This window comes from Hyposmocoma kahamanoa, unplaced genomic scaffold (genome assembly GCF_003589595.1).
Source record: "Hyposmocoma kahamanoa isolate Upper Pololo Valley unplaced genomic scaffold, ASM358959v1 190, whole genome shotgun sequence".
NCBI lineage: Eukaryota > Metazoa > Arthropoda > Insecta > Lepidoptera > Cosmopterigidae > Hyposmocoma > Hyposmocoma kahamanoa.
In genome coordinates this window covers 3829145-3852599 of record NW_020653718.1, presented here as the reverse complement: position 1 = coordinate 3852599, position 23455 = coordinate 3829145, and the positions used below count along the sequence as shown (strand labels likewise).

At 36.5% G+C, this 23455-nt stretch overlaps 2 protein-coding genes across 2 annotated transcripts in view; one reads left to right on the top strand and one right to left on the bottom strand.

The window, feature by feature from the left end:
- Positions 1–1680: 1680 nt before the first annotated feature.
- Positions 1681–13609, bottom strand: LOC113226372 (protein mothers against dpp). The gene is made up of 3 exons (XM_026458977.1): positions 13419–13609; positions 3710–3871; positions 1681–2884 (listed from the first exon to the last, which is right to left on the bottom strand). Exons 1-3 carry the CDS (start codon positions 13524–13526, stop codon positions 1886–1888), a joined length of 1269 nt encoding a protein of 422 aa, XP_026314762.1. The 5' UTR covers positions 13527–13609; the 3' UTR covers positions 1681–1885.
- Positions 13610–14577: 968 nt separating this feature from the next.
- The window catches only part of LOC113226333 (stress-induced-phosphoprotein 1-like), a 23038-nt gene continuing 14160 nt past the window's right edge, over positions 14578–23455 (top strand). The window contains exons 1-6 of the mRNA XM_026458919.1: positions 14578–14685; positions 14756–15205; positions 17491–17956; positions 20238–20438; positions 21576–21772; positions 23248–23446. Coding sequence (XP_026314704.1) covers positions 14677–14685; positions 14756–15205; positions 17491–17956; positions 20238–20438; positions 21576–21772; positions 23248–23446 — 1522 coding nt within the window. The 5' untranslated portion in view covers positions 14578–14676. The remainder of the gene's footprint in view (positions 14686–14755; positions 15206–17490; positions 17957–20237; positions 20439–21575; positions 21773–23247; positions 23447–23455) is intronic.

The window sequence follows — 23455 nt, the reverse complement described above, 5'->3', positions numbered from 1 at the left end:
TGTATTAGACCCGTCGTCCATTTATTTGTAAGTCAATGGTTTTACTGTTATTTTTTTAATAACATATATTAGACAAAAGAAAAGCCAAATTTTCTAAATTGAGTTACTTTGAGTGGCTGAAAAGAACGAACCACAACGGCTTTCTACAATATTTTTTTTTCAGACGAATCTCATCTTTTATCCAAAATGAACTTGAACATAAGGTTGAATTTCATCTGATATTTTTGCCGCAAGTACAAACTGACAAGTAAAACATAGCATTTGGTACCAACATCTACTTATTCATTACTCTAAACAGAAGAACACATACTATTCTTAAATGGCTACATCAAATATATTGTGGCATTAACATATTCTATCTTACTCCTAAAAAAATACTTAATGTATCTACCATCTCTTTGCAAACTATCTTTTTTCGTGTATCTTTTGTATAAAGATACCATACACGCGATGTTGTCTTTATGTAATGGCACAAAATTCTTAGAAAATGTTATTCCACAATATGTATAAAATACAAAAACAATTAAAATTGCATTGTCTAAAACCTAAGCTAAAATATACGTAGAAATCAATGTCTTATAATTTATATAATTTAATGTATTTTTTTATTACTAAATATAATATCAAATATATTTTGTAATAACAATTTTACAAAAAAAAACTTTTACTATAGACAAATAGAAGACGCATTGTTGCGTATAATAGAAACTTGAAAATGCTTTCTTTATCGTCTTTTTAACACAATGTTCTTGAAATGAACACGACAATGTGTGATGTCCTTTAACATAACAAAATATTTACGAATAACCAATTAACGGACATTCTACAAACTAAGAACTTCCACTTGGATATAAGTTGATTAGTTCCGTGAACTCATAGTATTAGCATATTGTGATCTGCCTCCTTATGACGGGGGACTCCTTAATCTGGTTCCTTACGACTGTTGATGGATACTGGTTAAAAGTATAAATCAATTTCAAATGATTAGAAAATGACTTCAAAAGTAACTACAGCGCCGTTGTACCATTGTCTAAAGCCAACCTTTCTACGTCGTTCATTAGAAATTTTCCATCTAAAATTCATTCATCAAGCAAAGCACAATTTCGTATATAATATAATCCGAAAGCATTATTTACATCAATAATATCTTTATACCTTGTCATAAAGTTCGACGAGTATGTTATAATCTTAACGTATGTCTTTATTTAAAATTACACTTAAGAGTAAACGTCTTACTTAAGTTGGACACTTAATTTGAGCTACACATTGAGATGCCGTTTCTATGGAATTGGGGTTTTTTCCTGAGTTAGGTTAGAGGCACTGGTATGCTGCATGGTAAATTGCAAAGGGGTTTAAGTACTTGAAGTACGCTTAAGTTTTGATGTTAGAAGATAAGATAATAAGTCGACCCCTCCTACGTAAAGGATCGTATGTCGAAATTGCCAAGTTTACACGGGAGTATTTTAAAGTTCTGAATTCACTCGTTACTCACATAGAGTGATCATCTAACCGATATCTAGAATTTTATAATATTCTATGTGATTAACGAGCTTTGCCGAATAAAACTGAGAAATGCTAAAGTCACGTATTATGCTTATTTCAGTGAATTCAGAAATTTAAAACGCTCCCCTGTAAACTTGGCAACTTCGACATACGATACTTTACGTAGGAGGGGTCGAAGTGTTTAGTTTGGGATTTGTTTTATTAGCTCGAATGTGACCATAAAGTATCACTCTTGTCCAAAGTTGTAATAAAAAAGTACGCTTAATCGATGTAAAAGAAAAAATCTTACATGATTTGCTAATCCAAAAAACCTAGATAAAAAAAATGCAGCGGGAAATAGTGAATTTTGTGAGATTGAAATTAATACCAGATTTGAACTTTATTAAGACACGGACGAGATGGCATTGTGCGGGGAACCCATTTGTGTGAGGACCTTGTCGAGCCACTGCAAAGGACCGTGGAGATGTATCTCAATCCAGCAAGGGGTAGACGTTACATCCTGACGGTGATACTCCGCTCCCCAGCCTTTAACGAACGACATTCGAATCGTGCACATCTTTGTCAATTCATACACGGCTTCGAAACCGTGATTCACGCTTTGGGACAACAATTGTGCAAACTCTCTATTGTTGAATATCTTCAGAGAACAACCGGGTGGTATCTTGCATACAGTCGAAGGGTGGAATCCATGATGGTGGTTACAGTTTCGACTTTGTACGAAAATCGCCGCGTCCGACAAACACTCGGCGTAAACTTCGCCGCCCACGTAGTAAAAATGCACACCCTTTCCTATGTGGCGTCTTGTGTTCTCTATGGTCGAATTTCTGTTCACGTTGCTGAGTTGTCCGAGGCAGAATCTGTCGCTATTGTTCGAGGGGTCGGTAAAACCGTCCACTACTACCGAATGGGAGTTGCAGTGGAAGACCTCTCCGACCTTGCAGTTTAGCTCGTAGTACGCTACTGTAGCCCAATATAAAGGTTCTTGGTAGGAGACTGGAGCCACTTCTCCCGGAGTTTCTGTGTCATCAGAAGGAGGTGAATACGCCGGTGGAGGAGTGTCAGGAAGTTCAGAACTTGCCGATGGGGGAAAACCTGATCCCGAGTAGGACACGTTGTGAGGCATCGCCGGTTCGGTGGTCCTTTGGAAAGGCAGCAGGGAATGTCCAGGCGCGAACTCGGAATGCCGAGGCACCAAAACAGGTGGCAGAACAGGGCTTTCCACTCTTTTATAGTGGTAAGGGTTGATGCATACTTCCTTTTGTTTCGCGCTGAAGGGGTACTGGCAAATCTCCAGGGGTTTAAGCTCATGGTGGCTTTGGAGATCAGGCCAACGCCAAACGCGGCAGTAAATCACATGGGGTAACCCTTTGCGATGTGACACCTGAGAACAATAGTAAGAAGTATTTACATTCGAATACAATCCGTATCTAATTAGCAACAAACTTATTAACTATGTTAGTACACGATTTCAACACGTTCAAGAAATTGACCGTCAACTCTGTCAGCTACTACGGTCAGGAGGCTGTTGGCAGCCGCTGCATCAAGAAGGAGTGTCTCTTTCGAATTATGGTTCAGAAGTCATTTGCTAGACTAACCGTTTCTTGTTTGATTGATGTCTAAAACTTTTAAATTATAAATGCTAATTTACAACCTTATTAAAAAGCAAATGAACTAGTTTGCAAAACAGAATGTGAAAAAAGTTGAGTTCCCGCAAGCAAAAGATCCGGGTTCGATGTCCATTTGGAGTGCGCCAAGATATTTCATCCGTTTTTTTTTGTTGCAAATTTCCATTTGGATGTGTTGAAGGTTGGGGACCGTTACTCGAAACTAGTTCAGTTAATAAACAAAGACAGAGAAAAAAAACAGATAAATTCCGTCCAGAGTTCGTTGACGGTGATTTACGATGGATATAAAAGATTCACACAATAATCCAGTTTTATGAGCTTTGTGGTAGCTCTGTCTACACAAGAATTCTAAGTGATTTAAAAGGAGAATACCATAAATCGTAAGCGCAACCTTATAAATAGTCATTAAAACATTTTTATTAATAACACGCATTCAGCTCTACTCCTAATAAACGTAGACGTAATTGGAACAGAATTTAGTTTCCGAACTTGTTTTTGACCACAGTCGGTTCGGAATCCAAAAAAATCGAGTAGCGAAACAAAAGAAGGTCGGAGTTGTTTAGAAATAAACATAGACCAACCTGTAGCCGACCGTCTAACGATCGTGGAATCGTGACGCACTTGGAGGGCGTTCCGGGGCAGGACAACGCTCGTTCCAGCTCCTCAATTGCACCTTTCCGCTTTTTCAGTTTTTTCACCAGACTGTCGACAGCCTTCTCCGCCCATTTCTCTTCTTCATCGCCCTGAAAAATGTTAGTATTCCTTCATGATTCATTTTTATAATATTCTTGTATCTTTTTTTATACAATACTAAGTAACGGTACGAACAAGACGTGCGCCTGGTGGTAAGCGACACGCGTATTCATAACAGTTGCATAACAGTGCCGTTCAGAGCGCTTTAAATCGCAAAGATGTTATGGGCACTGCCACTACATCCGTCATCCTTAGACATAAATAAGTTGACAAGTCCCATGTGCCTGTAATTTCACATTACTGCTCAGCGGCAGAAATAGAAAGGTGGCACTACTTGACTTATTACTAGAGATGCACTATTCAAATTTTTATGAAAACCGATTCAACGGTATACGATCTAAAGATTTTTTGTATCGATACATTTCAAAAACGAACAGATTCAATATAAAGGCAAAAATTACGTGGGCAAGCAGTAATTAATATCATTATGTGTTTATAAAACTCGATTTAATTACTAATATTTAGTTGCAAACACTTCCGGGCGTTAATGGGTTTTAACCCGATTTAAATCCGGCATTAACAAAACGCCGGGTTAAAACCCGAGCAGTTGCCCATCTCTGGCTTTCCGTCACCATTAAGTAGAAGTATTATACTACTAAATATTCAGAAATCACACAAAAAAATTCGGAAGTGCTATAATTTAGAAATTAAACTCATAGGCACATGCCATATCATGTGTCGAACCGTCGAACTCAACGCAAAACATCTATTCTCCCATATGGCCATCATTGCACATTTAACATGATTATTCTTCTAATCTGAAGTTGGTTGGAAGATATTGTTAGAATTTTCCAGATACTAATAATGCACCAGTCAAAAGCACCAATACACACAACAGTGATTAATTTTGGAACAAGTTTAAATGTCGTGTGAGTTATCTATTGTGCAGGTTTATAAAATATATATTTGTACACTACGGGTATTATTACAAGAGAAATGTAATAACAAAAAACTCATAATTGCTTTATATTGAGCAGAGAGTAAATAAAAACCAAATCCTGGTAAACAACATTTGGTGACTCATCATTCTCAGAAGTTCATATCATTGAACATTGACTCATAAGTCAATACGTGGTGCGTAGGTATTATACAAGACTATTTTCATTCATGAATATCTTTCGCAACGACGACGTCCGCGAGAAAGATGTAGTGGCAAAAATAGAGGATATAGCTATAGTGCAGGAAAACTTCTTGTGAAAGGTTCGTCTAGGGAATTACATCTATTTCTGCCGCCAAGCAGAAATGTAAGCATTACTGGTGAAATTATAGGCACATGGGACTTTTCAACTTATGTCTCAGGGTGTCGGGCGCAGTGGCAGTGCCCCTCAGATCTTAGCGATTTAAAACTCTGAGCGGCGCTGGATCTTACTACCGACAGGTTCGTCTGTATCTAATAGAACATAATATTAACGCACACGGTAGGAATAAATGTAGGCAATACAAATATTTCTCCCGGCCCGGGAACAGACCCCGGGACCTCTGCTTGGCAGTCCAGTATGGTGACCGTTCGGCTACGAAAACAGTTAAACAGTATAATGACGAAACAGATCTACAAGGCACGTATAAGCGAGCGAGTTGGTAAGGTCCGACCAGGGCAAACTAAACAAGACCAAACTGAGGACTTCCTAAAGAAAGATCAAGTCAAGAGTACCTTCAATCGACGAGCGTGTATAAAATCATTGATACAATGTTGATGAGGCGAGAAAGAGGCGTGAAGTTATGTAATTAAAGATTTTTAAAAAGTTACTTGCCTCACCAGGAAATCGAATCCACCAAATATGAAATAAAAATGAAACGTGCATTTTGTATAATCAAAATAAAATTATAAGGATTAATTCTTCTCATGTGTCATCTTATCTTAAACTAAAGGAACACCGTTCAATTACACCTTTTATTAAAAAAGTAATGTACAATATTTAAAGTACTTTCCCTCCATGTCTCTCGTGTGTAGCCCTGGGGCACCCTGTATATCGGGAATGTTCATCAGAAATAAACATTCCACAGTCGAATACGTAATATTTGATTACTTTGAAAGCTATCTTTTCAGTATTACACTGCTAGTTAATATCAAAATTGACAAATATGTTTATGTAGGCCGTATACTCGAGTTTTATAACGTGCAATACTCGAGTAATTAATTATGGAATGCTCATTACAAGCTAACTATCTCAATTGGAATTTCAAAAGTTTAAAACTGGTCGACATTCAATTTATAATTTATATTCTAATATCAAGTGACGGGACGAACAAGTCGTGCGCCTGATGGTGAGCTACACGCCTGGCCATAACAGTTGCAGTGACACTCAGATCTTTAAATCGCAAAGATATGAGGGGCACTGACACTGTGCCCATCACCCTGTGACATAAGTTGACAAGTCCCATGTGCCCGTAATTTTACCAGCACCCTTACATCAAAACCAGAACACAGTAACGCTGACATTACTGCTTGGCGGTAGAAATAGGTAAGATGGCAAGTACTTCCCTGGATGAACTCTTACACGAGGAGCTCTACTGCTACTAAATAATATTCAAGAAGTCTTTAGTGATACTGTTAAGGACTCCAAACAGCGACGTTCCGGGGGGTCTACTACCGTTCCCTGCCCGACATCCGTTCTTAACAATTAGAGCGCGTTCCCTCTATGTCGTGACGACAGACTGCTGTGTTCGCAAAGATCCCCAGGGGGTATGGCCAAGGGGACCCTGGTGACTCTCCCCAGTGTCGTGGCTTGTATATTTAAATGAAGTTGTTCACATATAGAACGACACGATTAACTGTCGTTCACGATTTTTTCGTCGTCAGACGATAAATAACACGACACGATAAAAACGTGAAGACAGATAGTCGCAGCTACTATTGTCGTCACAATTTATTCATCGTTGGCTGCACGTGTTCTGCTTGCCACTCTCCCCTCTCATACCCCGCGTCCTCGGTTCGCTTTGCACTAGCGTTGGGTCGTAGCCATGATGAGCCCGGGATTTAACCCGGGGCTTTGTTAACGCCGGGTTTAAATCGGGTTAAAACCCATTAATACCAGAACTATATATTTGTTGAGAATTGAGTATTGGACAAATTTAATTATACATATTACAAAATATTAAATTCTTAAATAGTCCCAAAATTATCTCTCATCACATTTCAGTTAATCTATAAACGTTTGACATAATCGTAATGGAATCCTCATTAATAACATTGGATGTACACCCAAAACTTTCTTTTCTTCGTTTGTTTCCTCTTCCGCCTTTTTAAATAGTAATACATTATTATAATTTCATCTTCATCCATTTCACAAGGGAGCGAAAACACACTACTGGTTTCCAAAATAACATAGAAGCAACTGCAGTGCATCAAACGACTCTGTCGTGCAAACGACAAGATGGCTTCCGTGAAACGATAAATTGTCGTCACGATCTAATGGGAACAGCTGGACACGACACTCATTCAACGATAAAATAATCGACCACGACACAGCCACGACAAATAGTCGTGATACGGGAACAGGCTAGCGCGACAGTCGTCCAACGATAAATAAAACGTCACGACATAGTGGGAACGCGCCCTTACTGTCAAATAAGTACTAGTCGACCAAATCAAAACACAATGTCACATATGAAGCTTCATTCGCATCATGCATCTTTTAACTTAGTCGAGAATTATTTATTTCACAGTAATTGTTTTGGACGGACGTCAGACGGGGAACGAGAGTACAGGTCTGGTCCGTTTTAGTATAAGGTAATGTAAACCTGAGTTTTCTCTAACAATAGATTTCACAGGTGCAGCAAATGTAGAGTTCCATCGCTACATCTCCTATTTTCATACTATAGCATCGCCGCTAACATCAGGTGAGGATTAAACTACAAACTTTACATGACAAGTCAACAATAAAAATTTTAGTTCAATCTTTTTTATGTTATAGAAAAAAAAAGACAAAATATTCCCTAGGGCCGTTGCGCTGTTTCTAGCGACGTTTTAGAGTTCCCCCATACAGTCCCAAAAAAAAATTTCAACGTTTTTTATATCTCGAATGTTGTGACGTGAATAATTGGTTTTCGTCAAAATTATAAGGTACGTCCTTTTGTGGCGTAACGAACGATATACCACATTTTTTCATTATAAGTTGAACCTTAATAATGGAATGTAACATAGAATGTCGGAAGAAGTCCAAAAATAAAGTTCAAAAAAACAAATGACTCACAGAGACCAAATACAACAATGAATGAAAAGCATTTTGTGTATAACGTCAAAACATGATAACAAAAAGGTGTTTTTCTTATTACCGATATTCCCAGGAGCCTAGTACAAATTTCGTGGAAAGATAAATAAATCCAGTTTCACTAATTAGATTCTGGAACGAATCGAAAAGGGATGCTATAACTACAGTTTTGAATGGTAAAACTATAGTTTTAACAAAAACTTTTAAAATTATTTTACATTATCAATAATAATTTATTGGTTTTGTACAATAATATCTTTTTTTACCCACATTTAGTTATTGACTAATTGTGTAGTAGTACTATTAGGCAGAAGCTAGGACCTAATAAGGATAAATATATCCATCACAATTTACCTACTTATCTATCGTGATGAATAGTAGTGTTATTTATTTAATAGAAAAAGGTGGCTTAACATGGCAGTTCTGAGTGAGATCCAAGTAGAACGCATTCCCTCTACAGGCGGCTTCCCACGGTCAGTGAAGACACGGGCTACGCCGCTCCACGCTGATATGTACGGGCGTGCTCACGCCACGGGCCCATACATGCGAACCGGCACTTCCCACGCCGCGTGGGCACGAGATCGCGCGGTACGGCCCGTGGAGCCGTGGGAAGTCAGCATAATAAAGTGACATAATTTTGTACAGTAACATTAAAAAAAATAATGATCAAGACACTAATTTTGTTTTCCTTATCGTACTTTAAGCTTTTCAATTCTATTTTAACTTTATTTATTATATAAGCTGCAATACGAAGTTCAATTCTAATTTGGATAATAACTAATTTAACTAAAACGCTTTTTATATACACAATGTAACAAAAAAGGCAGGTTCGACAGAAAAATTGAGAGATAAACTCGTGGCAGTTGCTCTGTGAAACACTTATCAGGCTATACTACTTAAAATACCAAATCGTAACATAAAAAACATATATTGCATTAGTCAGTTTATTGAATGTAATACCAAGAACTCTAGCGCACAAATGGCATGAAAACTTGTCATAATAACCATTGTAATACGATCTCTGTATGATAGTTATTTGATATTGGTTATAATGGTACTTGACAAAAGTGTCTTTATTATTTTTATTTGGGCTGTCTTGCTTCTGCTTCCGCAACTTTTGTAACGGAACTTTATACGGAAGTTTACAATGTTCGCGATCACATGTCTGTGTTCGCGATGGATCAGGCGCCAGTGCGGATTGGCGGTGGAGCGCGCGTCTTTTAATAGTTCAGTGTTGTGTAATAAATGCACTTATAATATGAAACCAAAAACAAGCCCTGTTGGAAACTATTTTATTGACTTCTTTACAGTATTTCTTAGCACTTCCGCTTCCGTATCCGTTAATATTTAGTTGTGACATTTGTGTTTTATACATTTACAAATATTTGCTCGTACGGCGCTTTTCTCAATGGAGATCACAATAGATCTATAAGTATATGTAGCAGCGTTACCGGGTTAAAGAAACCCTGAACAAAAACCCATTTTCCAATCACCTATCTTTTCTTTATTTTGTTGGTAATCAAATTACACTTGGTATCGTCACTTTAATTAAAACTACTACTCATTTGTAGGTCGAATTCACCTAAGAAGAATTTGTTTTTTTATATCACTAGAAACGTTTCATTTAATAGTGCATTTTTCTTCCCTTCCATTCTTGTCTAAAGATCATGGCAAATACTCCTCTTCTGAAGCTTGAGCATGAACTTGAATATTTTATTCAGTAAACTAAAACTACAGGAAGAAAACAATGATCAAGCAGCATAGATAGATACTACTCTAAAAAAAGACAAAAATCCTAAGAGAACTGCCTCTTGCCTACTTATTATAGCTAATTTAGCATTCGCGATTCGAATGTAGAGATAACTTGTGTGATGTTTGAAATTCCTGGTACTCTCGTTGGCTATCTTCCTGCAAAACTGTGGGTAAATTTTATGGCAAAATCCAACCTGATCTACCCTCTAAACCTTGGTTCTTCACTAGGAAGTCGATCCCGAAAAATATTACCTACGCAATTATTCGCCTTCGCTTATGCTAACACTCCTGTATTTTTGGTTAAGATCCGTGTCCGAGACCACTGTGCGAGTGTGGTCTGGCAGAGGTTCCCTCGAGTACCTGTTTTTGACTATATCCTATCGTCACTTCTCTGTATGATATCCTCCCTCCTAAAATCCCCCATACCGTTAATATCAACTTCCTACAAACGTTAGTCCATTCTCCCTTTCTTGCGTTTGTGCATGTGCTGTGTAAATTTATAAAAAAAAAAACAGTTTGTTTCTGTAATAGTCTGTGTAGGTTCCCTGTTGTTGAAGATTCTCCTCTCGTGAATTCTCTCGAAATTCACTGGTCAAATTTTAAGTTAAAACGCGTGCGTTCCTCAACTCGACATTGGCGAAATCATCGATTACTTCGATGGGGCCATAACATTTAAAAGAAGAAGAAAGGAACCATTAGGAACACAGTCAGTAGTGGATTCTTCAACACTTTCAGTGCTAAAGACATACCTAACATACATAAATTCCATCTGTCTTTTTGTCTTCAATAGTATTTATTTCTTACCCAACAATAAAAGTGTTTTAAGTAGTGTACAGTTAGTTATGGTACTGACAATGGCATGACCACCTTTATCAACTAGTCAGAGGTCATGTTAAAGTAGTTGCACAGATATGAAACAAATGAGTAGCTAGTTTATTCATTTGCGTACTTCCTCATTGTGCTTTATGTTACACCTAAGGTGATTCATTAAAAGGTTATGCCGCACATATATGCGGCATAACCTTTTAATAATAATAATTTATTTAATAAAGAAAAACAATGACATTACAAGATACATGAGAACAAAGACATAAGTTTGCTGTTGTACTGTGCCATCGAGTATATAACCAGAAACAGAGACGAAATGTCATTTTATTTGTTTGAAAACTATTCTGCCATATCATTACCGTTACAACTGCGCTCCGATTGGCTAGCCCGAGTTCGAAACAATTGACGGGTGTCGTCAACTGTTTCACTTCAAAAGGACCAGTTAACTTGAGCTGTGCTATAATGGACGAAAATTGCAAAATTACATATTCAATATTTAATTTACCGATGAAATGCGATTCCGTTTGTTTTGTAATTAGATGTTTTGCTGTTTTTCCCACACCACTGAATAGAACAGCCCCCCCATAGTTAGAGATATTATCTTTATTACAATAAATACAGAATATTTTTTGGAATATACGGAGACGTACACACAGGTCAGTAGTTGGCCTGTCTATATGTCAGTGGAAAGAGAGTTGATATTTATAAGAGCTGTATCGCTAATGTGTTACCAGGAATATATGGCCCTTATTTCGCCTCCATTTCTGATTATATACTCGATGTACTGTGCATACATTTTAATTACCTTGTAAATAAGTGTGTGTGTGTGCGCGTGTGCGTGTGTGTGCGTGTGTGTGCGTCTGTGTGTGCGTCTGCGTCTGTGTGTGCGTCTGTGTGTGCGTCTGCGTGTGCGTCTGCGTGTGCGTGTGCGTGTGCGTGTCTGTGTCTGTGTGCGTGCGTGCGTGCGTGTGTGTGTGTGTGTGTATATTGCTAACAGTGCTCTTTGTGAAAGAATTTGTCCAGGGAAGTAATGCCACCATACCTACCTGCGTTATTGGGTTCTGGTTTTGGAGGGCAAGGGTGCTATAAATTTTTGTCTTAGGGAGACTCGCACTCTGGCAGTGCCCTACAAACCTTTGCAATTTAAAGCTTTGAGTGGCACTGCAACTATTACGGGTAAGCATGTTGCTTATAGAAGATTGCCTGGTCTATCTTTATCCCCCACAGCAGTTTTTTTGTATTGATAAAGCTAACCAATTAAATATATAGCGGAATTGTAGATTGTGAATTTTGTATAACTTTTTTAATAAAAATACATCAAGTATATCAATTTTAGTAGTAGAGCACCTTGTGAGAGAGTTTGTCCAGAGAGGTACTGCCACCCTACCTTTTTCAGTCGCCAAGCAGTAGTATGAGCATTACCGCGTTTCAGTTTTTAAAAGTAAGAGTACTGGTGAAAAGACAGGCACATAAGTGGCTTGTGTTGCTTACCACCAAACACACAACTTGTTTGTCCCATAATTTGGTATTAACCCTCTGCAACTGATGTTATGTCTAACAGACATATCGGTATCCGCTACCGGTCAGTGCAGGGAGAGCCGCCACAGCAATTATACTTGAAGAGCTACAACTGTTAGGCGTCTATGAGATATAAGGTCAGTAATTATTGATGGATCTGGTAGACGTATTGTCAGTAAAACAATTATATTGTCATATAATTGTCTCTTATATATGTCTCTTAGATGTCAGGTCAGCAAAAGAATTATTTTCATAGTGTCCAGCAGCTGTCACCTAAGTAAGACCTCATCACTTACTCTGCTCCAAGACCACCAACAGAACCTAAGCCATCAACTACAAGGAAGTAATGCCATATATGTCCAAGCAAATTGAAGCAGTAAATGAAATTTTCTTGTTACATTTGCAAAAAACCAATTTGTCTTAAGTGCGTGATGCAAATTTGCGAAAATTGTAACTTGTTGTTCTTGTAGTCTGAACTTTGAAGCTGATTGAGAGAAAAACTACTCTAACAATTTTTCTTTTTTTGTTAATACTATTTTATTTTAAGCCGGAAGACTATAAATTTAAGTTAATGTTGTCGATTTTGTATATATTTTTTTTTATAGAAAATTTCCAACATGGCTAAGGCCTTAAGTGCCCTGATCTTACTAAATTTAATAATAAATATTCTTTCTTATAAACACGTATGTTAATAACAATTTCTATACAAGTAGGGACTTATTACATTTCAATGACTATATATGTATATTTTTAAGACAAACAATTCTGAAAAACTATGAATTAATGGCAAAGATAATGTATGTCTGTCAGCCTACTCCTCAGTAGAATGTTTACAAAGCCCTTACTCAGGTTTTAATACAATAAATAATTAAGAATGCAGTAAAAATTATTTTACTTCAACTTATATTGGACTAAGTATTTCCACAACTTGGAGCTGGCAGTAACCCAAACCTCTGCTCCATTTTAATTACTGACTAGTGTGAATATGCATGTTTCTACTTCATCAGTCCTTTAATTTAATCTACGCTTGAGATTGACAAACTAAACAATCTCAGTAATAATATTAAATTTTATACAAGCAATACCACATAGGAATATAGATTAGATATATAGTATAATTAAAAAATTATCTACAGTTTACGTAAAAAATATTTCGTACACATGGTAACGAAATACAACAGAACAAAGAGAAAAATGCATGTATAATTTTTTTTAAAATGGTTCTTACCTGTTTCCAGCCCAGCAGCTTCTTCACCGCAGGACTGGTGAATGAGAAGAGGCTGTTCAGGCTGGACATGGGTCCACTGCTGGACGACTCCCCATCATCCGTCTCCATGGTTACGGAGCGTCCGCTGACTCACCCGCCGTGGGAATGCGCGCTCGCGATCACCCCTCGCAGACCCCAAACACCATCGATCACACCTAGGTATTCCCCACAACGCGTTGGATCTAATTACGAACACAAAATAGCGATTGGCGTTCCAGAAGCGTTCGCACGTAAACCCCACAACACACCTCAAATGAAACGACCAATTGCCGATTTAAATTCGGTTTTAGAGTATACCACGTCCAGACAAGATTATAAAATGAATGTTCAAGTTCAAAAATATTAAAAACTGACGAAAATTGTAAAATGAAAATATTACGCTTACTTGTCAAACGCTTCCATACCACCATAGAATAAAAAATTTAAAAAGTACGAGTAAAAAGTGTTCGAATACGCACTGCACTGATTTTTTTCAAATACTAAGCAGTTTATTTTATTTTATTTTTCTTGGCTTTTCGCGGTTAGTATTTCTCCTACTGTGAAGGTTTTTAATATTTTACAAAGGAAAAGTAGTCGATAACTTTTTTATGTTTAAAGAGAATTATAAAATTTCATCTACAGAAATACATAAGTTGTTTCCATATACTTAGTATTATTTTACTGAGTTTTATGTGGTAAAAACATAAGGCAATTAGTATAAAGAGGAATGCCTAAGAAAGACCGCAAAATATCATAAATTCAATCGTAGTGAACGCACACATAGAATATTAGTTAAAATACCGCTTGCCGGGATTGCTTCTTGTGTACCTGCTACTTCCTACTTCGTTAGAAGTTATAAGCCCTAAACCGGTGCTAAATTTTAACTTTTGAATCTAAAGCTTACAAACACTATGGACAGAGAAATGGAACGTAGTCAATGCGCTTTTAATACAGGTAATTTGTAAAGTAATCGAGAAAACAATATAAGCTTAACTTATTTGCATAGTGTTCTCTCTTTTTGGCCTACCACAACTACTCAACGTTCAAACACTGAGAGAATTTTCTCGAATTTGAACTGTCAAAGAAATTCAATTGTCATTCTTTTCTAGATTTTGGTAGAGCTTGCGATCGTATTCAAAGAAAATATAACAATTTGTGCGAAGCGAACATAGCTAGTTCCTCTCAGTAATTTAGCCTTAGTGCCAGTTAATAATCGTTGTTTAATATCATCAGAATAATTATGGAGCAGGTAAGAGGTTAGGAAGATGCTTTGGATATTTGTATGTGATACGGGTGGATATTTATCATATTTTTTTTAGGTAAATCAATTAAAGGAGAAGGGGAACGCCGCTTTGTCGTCAGGTAACTACGAAGAGGCTATCAGAAGTTACAGTGAAGGTCTAGCTTTGGACCCTAAAAACCACGTTTTGTATAGTAACCGCTCTGCGGCACATGCTAAGGCTGGAAACTACGCTGCGGCCCTCGAGGACGCAAACCGGACGGTGTCGTTGAACCCTACGTGGAGTAAAGGGTATTCACGTAAAGGCAGCGCTTTGGCTTATTTAGGCAAATTTGATGAAGCTATGGCGGCGTACGAGAAAGGTCTAGAACTGGAACCTAACAATACGCAGCTGGCGCAAGGGTTGATCGAGGTGAAGAAGCAGGCGGAGGAAGCTAAGTTGAGGACGGAGCAGCTGTTTGAAAAGCTTAGAAACAACCCACAAACAAGAGATTGGTTGAAAGATCCAGAATATGTTAAGATTGTAGAGGTGAGTTATTTTTGTTTTTTATACATTTTTAAGTAACAGGGATGATTCATAACTAGGGAAAACAAGCGAGGAAATTAATATTAACAATTGTTAGGTATTTTAATGTTATTTTATTTATTTTTGAAAAAAAAATTAACAACTATTACAAACAAAATATACCTATATAGTATATATGTCTATACTATGTCCTATGAGAGACATACATTAACAATATGAGAGAAGTGAAAATACAGTCTTTTGTTATTGCACGTTCTGCATTTTTAGACTCTTTAAAATATTTGTCCATCTTGGAAATGGGGTTAATGAACTTCTAAAGATCTGATGTGGAAGAAAAGTGAGGTATAAAAATAGTTTAAAATTACATAGAATGACATGTTAAGCTTACAATTGTTCCACATGGAACTACTGGGAATAAACAAATTTTTGGTTTACTCAAAAAATTAATTAATTAAAACGAAAGTAGAAAAAATTAAATAATTTTTTGCAGGGCCCTATTGGCCTTGAGAAAGTGTTTCTAATTAGAATGCTTCCAGAGGATATTGAAATTAAAAACACCCTAATGTGAACTTGGAAAAAGATTTCTTCATACCACGAGTTTGGTATCCAGTATTTCCTCTGTTAAAAATTCCAAGCAGACATGAGACTGCAGTACTCATTAAAGTTTTATTTTTGATTTCCTTTTTATTAATGGAAGTTTGCAATTATATTATATGACTGCACCATCTCAGTCATGATCATGGGACCTATAAAGGATGGTAACATCGGTTTGTATGAAAAAACAAATAATATACATAATTTGTAAAAAAAAATTGTTTTCAATGTATAACAATCGCAAAAGCCTTACAACATGATTCAACAGCAGGCAATTTAAAAGAGGAAAAAAAAAATTTTTTAATAATCATTGTAAAAATGTGTGTTAATGAATTAACCTACTTATTATAAAAATGACAAATATCGTCTTCCTGCAATACGAAAATATAACTGAGCTATTTAAAAACATAAACAATATGTGTGTTAAATATTACACAGATTAAAACTAACATTGAAATTTGTGTGCCATATTATTATTATATATGCCTTTAAAAATATTGTCATATTTACTACATAACTTTATGGATAATGAATTTTGTGCATAATTAATTGAGTGTTAGGGTGTACTATTTAAATAAAAATGTATGTCTAGTGCTATAGAGTAATATTAAAAAAATAATTGCTATCAATTACACACCTATCAATTAGACACCACAAGCATCAATTATTGTAAGGGACAATGCACGGTTTTTCAGGAGAGTCAAAAAACGATTTTATTTTTATAAATCTGTCTATAACTTTTGACTGTCTGCTCCAATATTGATTATGTCTAGAGCAAAGTTCCTTAGAATTTCCTTTTCTTTCATACTATAAACAAAAGATTTAGAAATGCCCAGTTGTTTAAAATATAGCATGTCCTTTACATAAAAAAAAAGATGTTTAGTTGTGAATTACATTACTAATATCTTATGTGTAAACCATCGAGCATGGTGTAATCAGGAGGAGAGACATAAATAAAGAAGAGAGAAATAAAAATTGTAAAGGATCCGTAACAGTAGAATTACATACAATTTTCTATTTCTCTTCCCGCTTACACTATGCACGGTTTACACATAAAATATTAGTAATGTAAGGCACAAGTAAACATATTTTTAAATTTTTTTTTTTTTTAATATAAGGGATATGCTATATTTTAAACCACTGGGCATTCCTTAATTTTAATAATACCAAGCGATATCGCGGGAACTTCCGAATCCAATGATATGTGTAACTCATTTTCGACAAAATGTCCCTTACATTAATTGATACTTCTGGCATCGAAATTATTTTTTTACAATTTATGGCAAGCAATCATTGACTTACTGATATGGACGTCGGGTCCGCGCTAAAACGTGTCCGAATTTATAGGGCGTTAAAATCGTATACAGAGCGTCATTCACGCTTTAGTCTTTGTTTGTTCGACTGACAGCGAAGCAAGCAAAATTAGACAGTGCTGCGATGACAGTACAATTTAAATTCAACGTTTTAGCTTTTTCATATTCCTTTACATGTCACTACGTTTAAATAGGTTGACTTGGGACATTTTTTTCGTGGTTTTTGTATTAGACCCGTCGTCCATTTATTTGTAAGTCAATGCCAGCAATTGATTTTTTATAATGACATATTATGTCGATCTGGTAATAATTTTGTTACAAAGTCATTGTGATGTTTCTAAAGTGACAAAAAGATTACAAGTTCATGTTTTCTTTTCACAGAAACTAGCTCAAAATCCATTTGATATTCAAAGCTTAGATTCTAAAATGCAAGACAAAAGAGTACTTACAACATTAAGTGTCATGCTCGGACTAGATCTTGGCTCTCCCATGGATGTAGACCCACCAGCACCAGAAAGGAAACCACCAACAGAAGCACCTCCAAAGCCAGAGGAACCACCAAAACCAAAGTACGATGACCTCCCAGAGAACCGTAGAAAGGCATTACATGAGAAAGATCTAGGAAATGACTACTACAAGAAAAAAGATTTTGAAAATGCACTGAAACATTACCAAAAAGCCATAGAATTTGATCCTACAGATATGACTTTCTTAACAAATATGGCGGCTGTGTACTTTGAACAGAAGGAGTATGAGAAATGTATCAAAGAATGTGAGAAGGCAATTGATATTGGTAGAGAGAACAGGGCTGACTTTAAGCTAATAGCTAAAGCTTTCACTAGGATTGGTAAGCTACGTTACATATTGTTCTTTACATTTGAGAGAATGTTGGGATGTGTATAGCTTGTATATTAGCATCACACCCTGCCCCCTTTCTAAAAACTTAAATATGAATCTTTAAGTTAATAGTTATAATATATCATTATCACATTATGCTCTTGGGTCATTCCAGCGAAAATGACACCGCTGTTCCAAAAAAATAAGTTCCACAATTTGGTTTTAATTGTATGATACTAGATACTAGATATGATACTAGAATACACCCAATAAATCAAGTCATTAGAAATAAATGAGATTTTTCGGATATTGTACAATTACTGTATTTTTTGTCTTCATTAACGCAGCGATAGGTCTATCGTCTATAGTGAAGCATTTTTATGATTATCACTTAGTGAATAACCACAAAAGTCTTAAAATCTATATATGAAGCATTTTTTCCTTTAATGTAAGCAACAATTTTCGCATATATACAATTTACGAATTTTAAAACAGTTACAAGTGGAAGTATATATGGTGAGGAGTTGTTAAAGCTTCAATAAATACTGATTGCAAGTCCCACCCGTCACAATGAAACATATTATATATTTTTATTTTAACCAATAAATATGAAATTTATTGGCATTTGTTTTTTAAAAGTAACAATTATGTTAAGGGAATGACCCTTATTTTGGCTTGGTTGGGCATTGTGCTCGTAAATAGGAATGTAATGAAAAAGAAATGAAAGAAATGAGAATGAAAAAGATTCGAAAGTGTGTCCCACCCGTCACAGCGATGGGTTGTCCCACCCGTCACAGCGATGGGTGGGACACACTTCTAAACGGTCTTATTTTGAATAGATGTTTGTATTTTCATGGATTCGAGTTTTTACGATGTGTACTAGGTAGCATTCGCTTTAATTTCGGAGTTTGACATTTGATGTGTCAAATTGTGACAATTGGGCATTTTTAAAAATACACTGTTTTTATGTAGATCCATTATTTGTAAGCAAATTTTTTATAAATCTTATATATAATTAAGACATTTTAATACATAAAAAAAGACAATTAAAAAGTCACAGCATTTTTCCTGATGGTTTTTAATATCAGGAAATTCATGGAAAGTCTGTCTCCACTAGTTTTAACTATATATTCGAGCAAAACTTCTAAAATTTGATATATTTTGATATGATACATAATCTTCAAGGATGCCGCAGGATTGTTCAAAATTATTGACGCATTCTACATGCGTGACTTTGAATTCACGTCGTCGCAGACAGTATTTCAAGAAAAATAATAGGATTACTGTATCAGTTCTTTAATTCTGTTTCTTTTTATGTTAAAATGTCTTAATAACACAAAAATTATAAAATATTTGCTTACTAATGATGAATCTCATTAAACAGTGTAATTTTATTAATTCTGTGTATTCAATTGTAACTCGTCCCACCCGTCACAAAATCATTTCCCACCCGTCACAACTTAATTAACTTCCTTAAAATTTATCAAAGTTATTAATTAAGTGTATATATAAAATAGAACTTTAACATTTAAGTTATCTCATATGAAAAACTTGCTGAACAAATTATTAATAGTTTGTCTTGTCTTGGCAATGAAGCCGTCAACTCAAACAGGCGGGTGTCGTGAGTGTCCCACCCGTGACACTTAGAAAATTAAAAGTTTTGAGTATAAATAATGTCATAAATTGATGTAAATAAATAGTCGCAGTTAAATTGCATATCTGGCTTCATCATATTTTCATTTTAAGTCTAATTAACCAATGGTTAGGGATAAATTACCTAAAATTCAAGAAAAAAGGTGTCAAAATGTCCCATACGTCATTATGGAATGTCTTATAAATTTCCTGGGACGGTGACATGCAAGCATATTTAGGCTTTTACATATCGTCTGTTTAAAGGTAAAACCACAGAAGTGACGTTTTCCACAGTGTTTAATTTTCATAGCTATGGTAAGAAAATCACTATCTCTCTGCACGTGAAACTCAATTACAAAAAGCTATAAACTTAATAAGAGTTTTATCTGCAGAAAGATGGTGAATTTCTTGCAACTGGTACATAATTTGGAGATTTTTTGTGGAAAATGTCACTTATGTGGTAAAAACCTTTAAGCAGTCGAAATATACTAAGTAAGGTCTTTCATATTAACAATTTTGCAAGAAAAATATCTGATTTTTTTTTCTTCAATATCAAATCTAATTAAATTCTTCAAATTCATTCGCACTACCTTGCTGTGTCTTGCATAAACAATGAACTCGTGAATAAGTAATTATAACCTAAAGTTAAATTATTTTAGGTAATGCATACAAAAAGATGGAACAATGGAAGTTAGCAAAGACATACTATGAGAAGTCAATGTCAGAACACCGTACTCCGGAAATAAAAACACTGCTAAGTGAAGTTGAGCGCAAAATAGTGGAGGAGGAGAGAAAAGCTTACATTGATCCTGTTAAAGCTGAGCAGGAGAAAGAGTTGGGCAACGAATACTTCAAAAAAGGTAAATAAACCATCATTAATAAGTAGAATCCTTAAAGAAAGAGACACTCACGAGAGAAATAAATGTAGACCATACAAATATTTTTCCGGACCCAGGATTCAAACCCGAGACCTCTGTGTGCAGGCCAACATCGATTTGCCAATAGTGAGTGCATTAGGTAGGATTTTGGTACTTGGTACTTGGTGTAACGGGCTGGTGTCCGCAGCTCGACGTCAAGGCGCCTATTTTGCGTGCGGTGGGTGCAGGGTCCTACTCGTGCCACCCAAGCTCCTCCAGGAATCTCAGCAGCCTCCTCGGTTTGCTGAAGACTTTGGAGAGCGACCTTGGCAGTGGCCTGTAGTTGGCCACGCCGGAGCACTGTAGTAGGATGTGCGCAGCCGTTTCCTCCCCCTCCATGCACGCTCTGCATAGAGGACTGTCTGTGATACCTAAATTGAAAAGGTGTTTATTGTATGGACCATGACCTGTTAGGGCGGCAGTTAGAGTGCGAAGCTCTTGCCTGTTGAGTTTAATTAATATTCGTGATAGACTGGCATTGAGCGTTGGGAGTGCTTCCCTCGCCTGTCTACAAGCCGTAAGGGTGGTCCATGTATTATTATGTGAAGTTTTTGTACCTTTGTGTATAGTTGTTCTGGACCATTGGTAGGGGAGGGACACTATGGGTTCTGGTCCTACAGCGAGCGTCCGTCTCCGACCCTTTTCTGGCTAGTTCATCTGCTGCGTCATTGCCACGTGAGCCGCTGTGTCCTTTAATCCACTGTAGAGTTGTGGTTTTGTATACATACCTCCATGAATGCTTGATGGCATTCATAGATGTGCCCTGAGTTTATGTCAGTGCTTGAAGTACTGACATACTATATGTGGGTGATATTGTGTCTCCATCAGACTGTCAGTAACAATTTGTAGGTTCTGCTTTAAAATGTATGAACCATCTGTGCATCTCGTAAGCCAGTTGCCACTTAGTGGACACATGAAACTCACTCATAGGCAAACATGTACTCCCATTCCAAAAAGATAACTATTATTATTATATTATATTAAAATAATAATAGTGGTGACAGCAATAGATCAGTTTTGATTCACGCTGATGAAAACAATGAATAAGCCACGCATTTAATTATAACCCACTACCCTCAGGTGACTATAGCGCAGCAGTAAAGCACTACACCGAGGCCATAAAACGCAACCCTGATGACCCCAAGCTGTATTCCAACCGCGCCGCCTGCTACACCAAGCTGGCTGCCTTCGATCTTGGCCTTAGAGACTGCGAACAGTGCTGCAAACTCGACCCTAAGTTTATTAAGGGCTGGATCCGGAAGGGCAAGATTTTGCAGGTATGTGAATTTATCTCCCATAATTTGGAGACAGATGGCATGGATTAATTAAATGACAGTGAAGGTGAACTCAATATCGTCGCCTTACTTACTCAAACTCGTATCTTAAAGCACAAAGTTACTGAAATGCAAAAAGTGGATTTGGCGGGGCCAAAATGGGGTAGGGTGAACGCACTGACTGACCTTGATCTGTTCCTTCGGTAGATATGCCGTCTTTATGCGTATGCCTAGGTGTTAGGGGATTGTAGCGCCGCCCACACTGGTCTCTCACAGATACATGAGGTGCTCAGATGATTTTCCGTGAAAATGATTTTTCCGTATTGCCGTTGGACAATAAACGCGGCGTAGTTGCAATAGAAAACGTTAAAACGGGGAGTGTCCTACCCTCAAATCAGTGCGTTTTTTTAGGATAGGAATAGAGACGGGGTGAGTAGATCATTTGTGCATTTGTGAAGATGCCTATGTAGGCATTTGATACGTATCAAACCTGACAGAATTATATATTCAAATTTTTATCACATCACACATCCTTAATGTTCACACACTGGTTTTTACCTATTCTTAAAGTAATACATCGAAATTAACCCCCTTAATAAAAAAAATAAAATAAATATAAAGTTTTGCCATATAAGATACGCAAACGTAAGAAACTAAGGCGACGATATATATTGTGCTATTTTAGGAATCTAGCATATAATAACTTATTAGTTGACGTTGAGTTGTTGTTCTTAATCATCAACCCAATTCGGACATAGCCAATTTTAGAATTGTATGTTCTTAGTAATATATCAACAGGACTGCTAAGCGCGATACAAGACATCGTAGTCGGGTATTTAGTGCCTATTGGTACGCCAGATGTCGCGAGGAGTACCAAATAGCTATTTTTGTGACTAATTTGATTTACATTTCAAGCCGCAACTTATCAAAGCTACGCTATTTTCTATGATAAGCAATGGTCGGAAAAAAGGTGTTCTACATATCGCACTTGACAACTAACATAGTATTATCTCAAAAATTGCGTTATATTAAATTTTATCTCAAAATGGCGTTATATTAATAATTCTCTAAAGTTAAATTAATAACGCCTAAATTTTATTATAAGGAGCAATTATTTTAATGGTTGATTTTGCTATTCTCCAGTTCAAGGCGTCTTTCAATATACTTTAAGTAGTGAGAACCGATTTTTATTATCTCCTGTGTCAAGTCCCGTATAGTGGCAAACTAGTAGTAATTCTGGTAACCGATTTCAATAAACTAAACTTATAAACTTTGTAATTATATGTAATACTACATACTATTGAGGTCGGTTTTTAGTACTCTGTACTGATCAGAGCTACGATCTGTAGTATGGAGATTAGTAAGTCCTCTTGGGTTATGGGTCCACGGTTATTTAAATAATTAAATTTCGTCAACAGAGTAACCGTGTTATTAAGAGAGTTAAGAGTTTTCACTAAGGCAGTGATTAAAATGTGCAGGGCATGCAGCAACACTCAAAAGCCCTGAGCACGTATCAGAAGGCTCTAGAGCTGGACCCGAGCAACGCCGAGGCGCTGGAGGGCTACCGCGCCTGCTCCACGCAGCTGAACTCCAACCCTGAAGAGGTGCGTCTGGTTAAACATGCCAAATACCTTAATCGTTTAGAAATAATAAAAATCACAACACCTGACCACACTAGTGTCCACC

What these genes read in the sequence shown, in the direction of transcription:
- LOC113226372 (XM_026458977.1), bottom strand. Translation starts at nt 13,526, where the DNA reads ATGGAGACGGATGATGGGGAGTCGTCCAGCAGTGGACCCATGTCCAGC. An exon ending in AGCTGCTGGGCTGGAAACAG is followed by an intron (nt 3,872 to 13,418) that starts GTAAGAACCATT and finishes AACATTTTTCAG; the next exon opens with GGCGATGAAGAAGAGAAATG. An exon ending in CGTTAGACGGTCGGCTACAG is followed by an intron (nt 2,885 to 3,709) that starts GTTGGTCTATGT and finishes TATTGTTCTCAG; the next exon opens with GTGTCACATCGCAAAGGGTT.